The sequence below is a fragment of the Acinonyx jubatus genome, chromosome E2, assembly GCF_027475565.1.
Source record: "Acinonyx jubatus isolate Ajub_Pintada_27869175 chromosome E2, VMU_Ajub_asm_v1.0, whole genome shotgun sequence".
NCBI lineage: Eukaryota > Metazoa > Chordata > Mammalia > Carnivora > Felidae > Acinonyx > Acinonyx jubatus.
In genome coordinates, this window is record NC_069396.1 from 12,638,832 (window position 1) to 12,651,858 (window position 13,027).

General features: G+C 44.6%; 1 protein-coding gene across 1 annotated transcript in view; it reads left to right on the top strand.

Annotated features, from left to right (window-relative positions):
* Positions 1-9,679: 9,679 nt before the first annotated feature.
* The window catches only part of GLG1 (golgi glycoprotein 1), a 147,049-nt gene continuing 143,701 nt past the window's right edge, over positions 9,680-13,027 (top strand). The window contains exon 1 of the mRNA XM_015087194.3: positions 9,680-10,152. Within this exon, the coding sequence (XP_014942680.2) occupies positions 9,706-10,152 (447 nt within the window). The 5' untranslated portion in view covers positions 9,680-9,705. The remainder of the gene's footprint in view (positions 10,153-13,027) is intronic.

Consider the following 13,027-nt stretch of genomic DNA (forward strand, 5'->3'; position numbering starts at 1 on the left):
GCCTCTCAGATCTCCAACGGTGGGAGCTCAGTTGACCAACAGACTGATAGTGTTCTGAAATCCATCACCGCGTTCACGCTGAGGCCACATTCCCCAAGGGCTACTCCTAGCCAAGGACTGAGTGTGGCAGAGGTGCTAAAGTGGGCTCATTCCTGGGAAGGTTTCATCCTCCTGAATCTCTTCCATGGCTCATCCTGTCTGGAGACTTCTCCTTCGCCTTCTTCTCTACTTTCTCCTCCTCCTTCTTTTTAATTTTACTTATTTAAGCAATCTCGACACCTAGCATGGGGCTCGAACTCACAACCCCACGATCAACAGTCACAAACTCCTTTGACCGAGCCAGCCAGGCACCCTTGGAGATCGCTTCTCAGAGAACCCAGAATAACCCACCAGAAGGCAGATGGTGGAGTAGATAATGAAATGGCTGTCCTAAACCACAGTGCCATCCCCAAGGCAGGAAACAAGAGGTGCTCAGAAAATAAGTGCTATATAAATGAATATAAAAATGACATGTTGACAAGGGGTTAATCTTCCCAGGGAGGCTTCAAAAACGTTGCAACCTTTTGAGAGGAGTGTTGAGGAATAAGAAAAAAAGTTTCAGGATGAAAGTGTTAGAACTTCATGGGTCAGTGGTGACTTCTCTTTGATCCTGAAATCTTGGATATGGCAAAGGTCAGGCAGTTGCCTGAGGAGAGGGAGGCCACCAGAGCAGCCCTATACCAGAGTACTGGTTACTGAGGACCCGCGGGGATCAGTGCCAACTTAGTTGGAAAAGGCACACTCCTGGACACCATAATCAGACACGTCTGCAAATCGCTCCAGTGACTGAGCTGCACGGCCAAGTTTGGGGAAGTGACGCTGAACTGTGGAAGCCGCCCCAGCCCTCCAATCAGAAGACTGTAGGAAGGAGTGGGCGACTGATCTACCCAGTCACCTCTTTTCACCTTGTTTGCCCAAACAGCAGATGACGGAGCAACTGGAGGGTTTCAGGCACTCAGGACCCTTTCAGGCATCCAAGCAGTAGGAGAAGCAGCTTGGCCATTCTGTAAGTCCTCACCGATTGCCCTCTGGGTGCCCAACACCACACCGAGCACTATGGGGGTGGTTGTGACATGTTTAAGACTCTACCTTTACTAGCTCTTGCTTGGCGATCAATTCACACCCCTGCTGAAAACCTCCAAGGGCTTCCCGTTGCCCTTATATTCTTTTTCCCATTGCGCTTAAATGTAAGTGGATTTATTATTTTTTTTAATGTTTATTTAAAAAAAATTTGTTAATGTTTATTTATTATTGGGACACAGAGAAAGACAGATCATGAGCATGGGAGGGCAGAGAGAGGAGGAGATACAGAATCCAAAGTAAGCTCCAGGCTCTGAGCCGTTAGCACAGAGCCCGACTTGGGGCTCCAACTCACAAGTCTTGAGATAGTGACCTGAGCCGAAGTCGGACGCTTAATTGACTGAGCCACCCAGGTGCCCCAATGTTTATTTTTAAGAGAGAGAGACAGAGTGTGAGCCAGGGCGGGGCAGAGGGAGACAGAGACAGAATCCAAAGCAGGCTCCAGGCTCTGAGCTGTCAGCACAGAGTCCCACACAGGGCTCGAACCCATGACCCATGAGATCATGACCTGACCTGAAGTCAGACGCTCAACCGACTGAGCCACCCAGGCGCCCCAAAAAATCACATTTAAAAAAAAATTCCAGGGTTTATTCCATCCCTGATTATATATTATGGGAGTCATACATTCCACTGTTACATCTGTTATAAATCCCTCACTATTGTTGCTTAAAATCATATTCATTGTCCACATATTTATTCTGTCAGTGCTCTTTCTTCCCTCCTGCAGTCCTAGGCTTCCATCTGGGGTCATTTTCTTTCAGCCTAGACTAGCGCAGGTCTGCTAGAAACGAGTTATCTCACTATCTGAGCTTCAGTTTTCGGAAAGTATCTTCACTTAAACTTTTTTAAGTGGATCCAATTGTATTAAAATTTTTTTATTGAGATAAAATTCACACAATATAAAATTCACTACCTTAACCATTTTTAAGTAAGCCATTCAGTGTTTTTTAGTATATTCACAAAATCATGCAACTATCACCACTATCTGATTCTAGAATATTTCCATCACCCCCAAAGGAAAAACTCCATACTTTTTAATTCTCCCTCCCACCTCCCACCCCCCCCCCCGCCATCTCCTGGAAACTATTAATCTACTTTTTTGTCTTTATGGATTTGCCTATTCTGGGTATTTCATATAAATGCAGTCATACAATGGATGCCCTTTTGTGTCTGGCTCTTTTATTTAGCATTATATTTTCTTTTTTTTTTAATTTTTAATCTTTATTTATTTTTGAGAGAGAGACAGAGTGTGAGCAGGGGAGGAGCAGACAGAGAGGGAGACACAGAATCCGAAGGAGGCTCCAGGCGCTGAGCTGTCAGCACAGAGCCTGGCGCGGGGCTCAAACTCATGAACCATGAGATTGTGACCTGAGCCAAAGTCGGATGCTCAACCAACTGAGCCACCCAGGTGCCTCTAGCATTATATTTTCAAGGTTCATTCATGTTTTAGCATGGATCAGTACTTCATTCCTTTCTATGGCAGAATAATATTTCATTGTATGAATATACCACATTTTATTTATCCACGCATCGTTTCATGAACGTTTGGGTTGTTTCCTCTTTTTGGCTTTTATGCATAATCCTTCTATGAACATTTACGTTCTTGTGTCAACACATGTTTTCAATCCTCTTGGGTATATACTTAGGGATGGAATTGCTGGGTCATATGGCAACCCTGCCTGTAACTTTTTGAGAAACCGCCAAACAATTTCCCATAGTGGCTGCACCATTTTACATGCCTGCAAGCAATATATGATGATTCTAGTGTCTCCATATCCTGTTCAACACTTGTTATCTGGGTTTTTTTTTTTTTTTTTGGTCTTTTTCTTTTTTATTATAGTCATCCTAGTGGGTGTGAAGTGGAATCTGGTTGTGATTTTGATTTATATTTCCCTAACGACTAATCATGTTGAGCATCTTTTCATGTGCTTATTGCCTTCTGTATATCTTCTTTGGAGAAATGACTATTCAAATCTCTTGCCCACTTTACAACTGGATTATTTGTGTTTTTATTATTGAGTTATAAAGATTCTACGCATATTCTGGATACTACATATATACTTTGTAAATATTTTCTCCCGTTCTGTGGGCTGTCTTTTCACCTTGATAGTGTCCTTGATGCACAAAGGGTTTATGTTTTGAGGAAATCCAACTGTTGAGGAAATCCATCTGTTCTCTTTCGTTGCTTGTGCTTTGGATGTCATATTTAATTTACCTTCATTTATGAAGTACATGTTCTCTGGGTGTACAATTCCAGGTTAGCAATAATTTGTGGGGTTTTTTTTTCTTTCGGTATTTAAAGTATGTGATTCTACTGCTTTCTGGCTTCCATAGTTTCTAGTGAAAAGTCAGATATTAGTGTTAGTGCTGCTTTGAAGATAATATGTCTTCATCCGCTTTTAAGATTTTTTTCTTTCTTTTTGATTTTCAGCAGTTTCATGAGACGCAGAGACAAAGCGTGAGTGGGGGAGGGGCAGAGAGAAATAGGTTGACACAGAATCCGAAGCAGGCTCCAGGCTCCGAGCTGTCAGCACAGAGCCCTATGTGGGGCTCAAACCCACGAACCATGAGATCATGACCTGAGCCAAAGTCGGACGCTTAACCAACTGAGCCACCCAGGCGCCCCTAGATGTTAGAACTTTTGACTGTGTCCCATGTATCTCTTCCACTCTGTCCTTTTTAAAAATCTTTTTATTCTTTCTGTGCTTCCTTTTGGATATTTTCTATTGACCTGTTTCCCTCCAATAATTCTGTCTCTGCCATATAGACTGTTTGTGTCCCCTCCCCAACTATGAAATCCTAACTTCATAGTTTCTACTGAAAAGTCAGATATTAACGTTACTGCTCCTTTGAAAATGATGTGTCTTTGTTTTTAAGAGTTTTTTCTTTCTGGGCGCTAGGGTGGCTCAGTTGGTTGAGCACCTGGCTTTGGCTCAGGTCATGATCTTGCAGTTAGTGAGCCCAAGCCCTGTGTCCCATTGGGCCCGGTGCTAGCAGTGCGGAGCCTGTCTGGGTTTCTTGCTCTCTCTCTCTCTCTCTCTCTCCCTGCCCCTCCCCGGCTTGCGCTCTATCAGGTGTGAATGAATAAACTTAAAAAACTTAAAACTTAAAAGAAAATAAAAACATTAAACAGTGTTTTTCTTTCTCTTTGATTTTCATGAGGGTACACAGAGGTCTCATGAATGGGAACAGTGTCTTAGAAGAGACCCCAGAGAGCTCCCTAGCGCCTTTATGCCATGTGAGGTTTATAGCAAGAAGATGGGGCTGTCCGTGAACCAGGAAGTGGGCTCTCGCCAGGCACGAAATCTGCCAGCACCTGGATCCTAGACTCGCAGCCTCCAGAACTGTGAGAAATAAATTTCTATTGTTTTAAGCCACCCAGTCTATGGTACTGTGTTACAGCAGCCCAAACAGACTAAGGCACTGATGTTAAAATCATCTAAGGAATTTTAATTCAGTTCTAGAACGTCCATTTGATTATTTGTAGAGAATCCAATTTTCTGTTGAAATGCTCTCTTTGTCATCTATTTTACCTTCTCTTTCTCTTAAGATTTTTTAAAAAATAATCTCTGCACCCAAGGTGGGGCTCGAACTCACAACCCTGAGATCAAGGGTCACACATTCCACTGACTGAGCCTGCCAGGTGCCCCTATTTTATCTTTTATCTTCTCTATTAGTCACAACTATTTTAAAGTCCTTATCTGATTAAATCCAATATCTAAATCATAGGGAGTTTGCTTTTGTTGACTTTTTTGTTCTTTTTGGTTTTGGTTATTTAGTTCAGTTTTGTTTTGTTTTTAGCATGCCCATAATTTTTGATCCAGTGCTGGATCATGCAGATTAAAAATTGTAGAGGCAGGGCACCTGGGTAGCTCAGTCAGTTAAGCACCGACTTTGGCTCAGTTCATGATGTCACGGTTTTGGAGTTGGAGCCTCTCGCATTGCGCTCTCTGCTGTCAGCAAGAGCCCGCTTTGGATCCTCTGTCCCCCTTTCTCTGCCAACCCCCCCCCCCACGTGTGTGTGTTCTTTCTCTCAAATAAATAAACATTTAAAAACATCTTAAAATAAAAATAAAAATAAAAATAAAGAAAAGTTGTAGAGGCTTTCGATGATGTTATCTGTCTCCAGAAGGATTATGTTTTCTTCTTACAGAGTACTGGTGGGTCACTTAGACCCCACGGAGGCATGTTTTTATTAGGGTTGAACTATTGTAATTTTGCCTTTTCTTCTGGGCCAGTATCCTCACTCCTCCGGTGTTGTCCTTTCTCCTGGGGTGTGGCCTTTGTTCCCAGGGTGTAACCCTTCCAGTTTAAAGCCTGAGGTGTTTACCAAGGCCTCTGTGGGTCAGCCGGCTTTAAACTCTAACTTGTATTTTTCTTTAGCACACATGAGGCTCCTGAAAACGCTCTCAGTTTATTGCTTTCTCAGCTATTGTTTGCTTCTGAGTTTGCGGAGTCTCACTCTGTGATTGCACAGCTTAGGAGTCAGCCAGAGACTTGAGAGAAATGTATTCGCCGATTTTTGGCTCTTTCTCTGTGGTTTTCTTCTCTCCAGTATTTTGACCCTTAAGCCCCAGACACATTGGGTGCTTTGAACTTGTACCTGTGTATTTTCAGCCCTATGAGATTGCTGCTTTCTGTATGGGCTCACTTCTTTTGAGCCACAATTTGGATAGTACAACTCTGAAAAAAATCTGGGCTATGGAATTCCCTTTTCTCAAAGATTGTAGGCCTTCATTTCCTGATTGCATTTGTTATTTCTTTTAAAAACATTTTTTTTAATGTTTATTTTTGAGAGAGAGAGAGAGAGAGAGAGCTCGAGCATGGGAGGGGCAAAGAGAGGGAGACAGAATCTGAAGCAGGCTCCGGGGGCTCTGAGCTGTCAGCACAGAGCCCCATACAGGGCTGGAATCCACAAACCACAAGATCATGACCTGAGCCACAGTCGGACTCTCAACCGACTAGCCACCCAGGTGCCCCTGAATTACTTCTAATGTCTTCAAAGACATTTTAAACTTTTTTTTTAAGTTTATTTATTTTTTATTTTTTTTAATTTTCTTATTTTTTTAAGTTTATTTATTTATTTTGAGAGAGAGCACAAGCAGGGGAGGGGAAGAGAGAGAGGGAAAGACAGAATCCCAAGCAGGCTCCGCGCTATCAGTACAGAGCCTGATGTGGGGCTTGAACTCACGAACCATGAGATCATGACCTGAGCTGACATCAAGAGTCGGATGCTTAACTGACTGTGCCACCCAGGTGCCCCTTTAAGTTTACTTTTATTCATTCTGAGAGAGACAGACAGCAAGCAGGGGAGGGGGAGAGAGAGAGAGGGAGGCGGAATACCAAGCAGGCTCCACACTGTCAGGCAGACCCCATTGCCAGTCTCGAACTCACGGATCGTGAGATCACAGCCTGAGCTGAAATCAAGAGCCGGTCATTTAACCAAGTGAGCCACCCAGGTGCCGTTCAAAAATATTTTATGTATTTTGTCTAGCTTTTATGATTTTCTTTCAGTGGGAAAACAAACTCTTTGTTTGGAATCAGAATCCTCCCCAATTACATGGATATATAGGGTCTACAGGGCCCTCCATGATCTGCCTCTGACCAGTTCTCTGACTCCTTCCTCTATTCTCTTCTTTCCTCATTTCAAGTCAGCCATATAGGTCTTTATTTTGAAAGCTTATTCCCATGCCAGGGTCTTCAACTTGTTACTCTCTGCTTTTGAACATTTTTGCCGTGGTCTAAATGTTTGTGTCTGCCCTAAACTTATATGCGGAAATACTGATAGCCAATGTGATTATATTAGGAGATAGGCCTTTGGAGGTGCTTAGGTCGCGAGAGGAGAGCTCTCATGAATGGGATTAGTGTTCTTATCAAGAACCCCAGAGAACTCCCAAGCTCCTTCCACTGTATGAGAACATGGCGAGAAGTGAGCAGTCTGCAACCCAGAAGAGGCTTCCTCAGAACCTGGCCATGCTAGCCCTCTGATCTCGGACTTCCCACCTCCAGAACTGTGAGAAACAAATGTTTATTGTTTATAAGCCACCCGGTCTGTGATATTTTGTTATAGCAGCCTGAGTAGGCTAAGCCAACTTGAGATCCAGATGTTTTATGTGGTTGACATCTGTATGCCAATTGGCTCTTAGTTCAGTTATCACTCAGAAAGCCTTTCCCCACCTGCCTTTCTATAAAAACCCTCCCTGCCTCAGCCACCGCGCATACCTTTTATTTTCTTCAGAGCACTTAAACCATCTGAAATGATCTTGCTCTTTGTTTATTGTCTTACTGTTTATCTCAGCCAGTTTTTGAGCAATGCCTGGCATAAACAAAACAAAACAAAACAACCCAAACTCACCCTATGCATATTGAGTGCATCAAGGAAGTGAGGAACAAGAAACAAAAGATACAATAAAGGGTAAACTGAATTCAGAGTTTGTGATAGGGACAGTCTATTTTGTACTGAAAAGTCATTGAGGTCAGGAGACCCAGGTTAGGTCAACTCTCTTCCCACTGGCTCAGGAGTTTGTGCCTTATATAAAGTCTAGACTTGCCTAACACAGTCTGGGCTGGCCAGGTTCCCAGATTTCTCTGGGTTTCTCGCTTCTTGGTCATTGTGATTTCAAGATCAGCACATACACTCCTCCCTATCTTCAGAGGCAATCTGTGGCTGGGTATGGGGTGTCCTCAGTAAGGCTGAGAGACAGGCAACTGCTGGCTTCTTTTAACAGACTGTCAACTGCTAGCCTTAAACTATTTATCTTTTAAATTTTTAAAAACGTTTTATTTATTTAAGTAATCTTTACATGCAACGTGGGGCTCAAACTCCTGACTTTGCGATTAAGAGTCACATGCTCTTCTGACTGAATAAGCCAGGTGCCCCTAGCCTTAAATTAGTTTAAAATAATCTCCCACTTGTCTGAGTGCAATGTAGACCCATTACTGAAAATTAATGGCTCTTAGTGACTTTTTAAGAACTTCCGATGACTCTAGCCTGCTGACAACTTACCTATGCCATGTATCTGTTCATGAATATGTACATTTATGTGGCTTACCCTGGGCTGACTTAGTCAATGCTGAAGTTTGGCAGCAGCCTCAGGACCATTTTATGGCATCAGCAGGGGTGAGTGTTGCCAGAGAGGCCAACACACCCTCATTCCCAGAGATAGAGGCCTGCTGTCAGCCAAAGTGGGCAGTTTATACCCCCAGAACATTCTCAATCTCAGGGGATCCTTATGGGTTCCCTGAGTCCACCTGGCTTTTTAGACTAGTTATGTCTGATCTGATCTTCACTGCCCATTCCTCTGTGCTATTCCTCAGTTGAATTAGAATCCAACCCAGGCCTGATACAAGGCTCAAATGACACAATGGATGTGTAGACCTTTGAGAAGGTATCCTATCTCTTAAGGACATATCCTATCTCTTAAGGAGAGGGAGGGACACCAGTGTGAAGTGAATCAACCATTCCCTAAAGTGCCCAAGATGCTGCTTTCGGGTAAGCACAGTTCACCCTGAGCAACTTGAGGCCTCAAAGATCTTTTTTCTTCTCCTCCTTTATTATTACTTAAAAAAAATTTTTTTTAATGTTTATTTTTGAGGCAGAGAGAGAGAGAGAGAGTGCGGGCAGGGGAGGGGCAGAGAGAAAGAGATACAGAATTTGAAGCAGGCTCCAGGCTCCCTGTTGTCAGCACAGAGCCACACACGGGGCTCAAACCCATGAACCTTGAGATCATGACCTGAGCCAAAGTTGGATGCTTAACCAACTGAGCCACCCAGGCGGCCCTTCTCCTCCTTTAAACAGGAGGTTAAGTTCTAGTCTACAGTCGGGACTCAGGCGCAAAAGGCTTCCCAGCTTATTCATAGTATTGGCTATAACTTTTTGAATTCTATATTGTGGGCCAGGCACTTTCCTTATTATTATTTCTAAACTTCACAATTATACTTTACGTTAGAGCTCCTCCTCTTCTTCATGGGACGAGAATAATAAGGCTCAGAAGTTAAAGGGTTTCCTAGTCTTCAGAGCAGCAAAGATTATAACCGGGTCTTTCCTTAACTCGGAACCTGTGCTCCTAACCGGGGCTCCTACCCCTTATCCAATGCTGCCTTCTTCCCTGGGTAAGAAAGGTTCTGAGGCAGGTGGAAGGCAGCACGGAGAGATGCAAGAAGAGACTCTCAGGTTTCGGAATACACCTGATCGTGTAAAGTTCACGTCTACACACAAAGTTTTTTGTTTTTGTTTTCCCCCCCACCTACCCCCGTCACTGAACAGGCGACATACTCTACCGGCCATCTTGGTTGTGGCAATCCCAATTCCTTTTTATTCTCCTGTGACGACAACCGAGGGAATTATTCATAGCCGCCCTGCCCAGGCTTTTTAAGGAACTCCAGCAATTTCCCCGGCAAAGAGCCTCTAAGGCCCAGGGCGTGGGCCGTTTCAAGCGCAGCCTCCTCCGGGGTTCTGCTCTCAGTACCCCGGTCGGCGCCAGCAGAGGAGGGGCTCCGGTGGGCCCCACCGGGCCCCGCCCGCGCCCCGCCCCTCATTTAAATACGCGGCGCCGGCGGGTGCGTCGAGCTCGCCGCGGACCCAAGATGGCGGCGTGTGGACGTGTACGGAGGATGTTCCGCTTGTCGGCGGCGCTGCAGCTGCTGCTGCTCGCGGCGGCCGGGGCCCAGAAACTCCCGGGCCAGGGCGGCCACGGCCAGGGCCAGGGCCCGGGGGCCAACTTTCCGTCCTTTGTAGGGCAGACTGGAGGTGGCGGGCAGGCGGGTCAGCCGCTGCTCCAGATGCCTCAGTCATCTCAGCTCCAGCTCCAGCACCAGCAGCAGCCACCGCAGCAACCGCCTCAGCCGCCGCAGCCGCCTTTCCCGGCGGGTGGGCCTCCGGCCCGGCGGGGCGGAGCGGGGCCCGGCGGGGCTGGCGGGGGCTGGAAGCTAGCGGAGGAAGAGTCCTGCAGGGAGGACGTGACCCGTGTGTGTCCCAAGCACACCTGGAGCAACAACCTGGCGGTGCTCGAGTGCCTGCAGGACGTGAGGGAGGTAAGGAGGAGGCAGGACGGAGCCGGGAGGGCCAGGCCTGGTGCGGGCCTGAGGGTGTTGCCGGCCTTGGAAGCCGCTGACGCCGGTCCGCTGCTTCTCTCTCTTCCTCTGTGCTGCACTCGCTCCTTCCCTCCCCGTCCCTAGCTAGCTCCCCGGCGCATTCCGAGAAGAGGACCCCACCCCCACTCCTCATTCCCTCGCCGGGGTGGAGGTCTGGGAGTCAGACCCTGGCTCCTGGCCGCTATCTGCGAAGGCCCAGAGCGTGTTTATGTTTGCTTCGGTCTTTTGTGTGATGCTCTAAGCACAGTAGCTCCTCGCCGAAGACCGGCTTAGAATTTTGCTATTTGTTTCGACTTGGACAATTTGTAGCAGCCCTTTTAAACATGAAAAAAAAATGGTTGTCGTACTTAAGCCGTTAAGAAACGCTCTTCTGTTTATTGGCAGTAGGTAAGGTTTGTTTAGGTAGTTCGGGTTCTGTTCTGATGTGTATTGTAGTCCAGACATCGAATTTACTGTCTTTACCCTATTCTTTTCTAATTCGCAGATTCTTACTATGAATACATGCTGAAACCAATGTATGCCTTTTATTTTCTTAATTTCTTTTGGTCAATTTGTAGTGCATCTCAAGTTTAAGCTGTTACTCCAAGTAATTTAGAGTCCCAAAGCTTGAAAAGTTGGGACAGCAGTCGAAGCTGTAATACCTATACAGTATTTGTGATTGGGTTGTGGGATCTTGCCTTTCTGACGTCTGAATATGATTTTAACAGGACCTCTTAATGAGATCTAGATTTGATATTCTTTAACGTGATTCAGTTAAGTGACACAGAGAATGTCCTTTCTAGATTTAATGCTGCAGTATATTTGACAATTATCAAAGTGTCGGAGCAAATCTGGTAGGGGTTTGTTTTGTTTTAAGGTTTAGGTGTATAGAATTAGGCCCAAAGGTTGACAAATAGAATGAAACTGCTCTTGATAACAGTTTTATTTGGGGAATTGTATCAGAATTGTCTGGGGTGTTGATGATCATGGGAAGACCACTGGTTTGTAGAAAATTGCTAGCTTTGGCAGTACACCCCTACCCCCATCCCACTGTGGTACCTGCTTTATCTAGTATTCTATACAGAGTAGTTCACAAGAGGAAAAGACACACATAATCAGAAGACAAAAAGGAAGTTTCCAGAGCCAACAGAAATGTGGGGCCGCAGATGACTTCTCATCTACAGCTTGAAGACTAGAAGGATAATCCATTGTTATTCCTTATTTTTCAGCTACTTTTCTTGTAGATACAGCTAAGATTCTTAACTGTTAGGCTTTTTGGAGTTTTCTGTTTGGTCTCTGAGGGTATATAATAGATGTTGTTCCCTCAAAGTAGAACCCTAATATTGGTGACTGAACACTTTGTTAGTGGTTGTGGCAGAAACAGGATGTTATTAGGGAGAGTAGCAAAAAGTGGCCCATGCATGGAGTACATGTCTCTTTCTTTGTGTGCATTAGGGGCGTTTGGAAACCTCCACTTATGGGAGCTGGCTTTCTTTGTCATGCATGTAGAAGTGTGTAGCAGCATATGTAATCCATAAATAATTTAGATTTGGCCACTTTTTGGAGTCTGTTTAATTTTGTGGACACCGTCTTGCATTACTTAGTGTAAGGAACCTGGCTTGAAGATGTAATCCCTGCTCCACATTGACTGTGAGATTCTCAGCAAAGATATTTTTCAGTAACTATGTTTGTTTCCCACCCCCCCCCCCCCCCATGATATATAAACTCCTTGGGGGTAGTTAGGAGCTCCTATATTTCCTTTGTAACTTTCCAGAGTACCTAATTCATTGCTGAGATTTAGTAAATATTGCCGACTGATTGAGGATGAATAAACTAATGGAGTCAGTTTTAGCTCCAGAGAAGAAAGAAAAGGTGTCATGTAATTTGGAGGTGGGGTATTTTGGAGAGCAGGGCTTTCCAAATTTCCAATTTAATTAATTTTCCTATAATTTTATAAACTTAAAAGTTGAAAGAAGAGTACCATGAATGACTGTTATTTCTCAGGAGGTGAAACCCTTTTTTTTTTTCTTCTGTTTTAAGTAGGCTCCACATCCAAAGTGGGGCTTGAACTCACAATCCTGAGATCAAGAGTTGCATGCTCTACAAACTGAGCCAGCCAAGCATCTGGAGGTGGAACTATTTTGAAACTACTTTTTCTTCCTTTAAAGACGGCAGAAGGAAATTTTAACACACTTAGTTTGAGAATTAGTTAAATCTCATATGTTTGAAAGAGTATATCTGAATTAAAGAAATAAACTGCCTAGGCACATTTGAAGTAAAATTATGGAATATGTTTTGTCTTTGCTTTTTGGTAAGTGGGACTGTTTGATATGGAAGTTGACATAATGTGCTTCTTTATCCTTTTGGATACAAATTTGGAGAAGATTGTTCTCTGTGTACTTGCTATGAACATTATGAAAAGGCAAAGCGTGTGAGTATTTAAATGGTAGTATAGTAGAGTTGCCTAGGTGGCCCAGTCGGGTGAGCATCTGACTCTTGATTTTGGCACAGGTCATGATCCCAAGGTTGTGGGATTGAGTCCTGTGTCAGGCTCCGTGCCCTCTCTCTCTGCGTCTTCTCCACTCTTGCTCGCTCTCTCTCAAAATAAATAAATAAAACATAACAAAATAATAATAATAAATGTTAGTATAGTAAACTTTATTTTTGAGACAAAGAGAGACAGAGCGTGAATGGGGGAGTGTCAGAGAGAGAGGGAGACACAGAATCTGAAATAGGCTCCAGGCTCTGAGCTGTCAGCACAGAGCCCGACGTGGGGCTCGAACTCACGCACCGCGAGATCATGACCTGAGCCAAAGTCGGAAGCTCAACCGAGTGA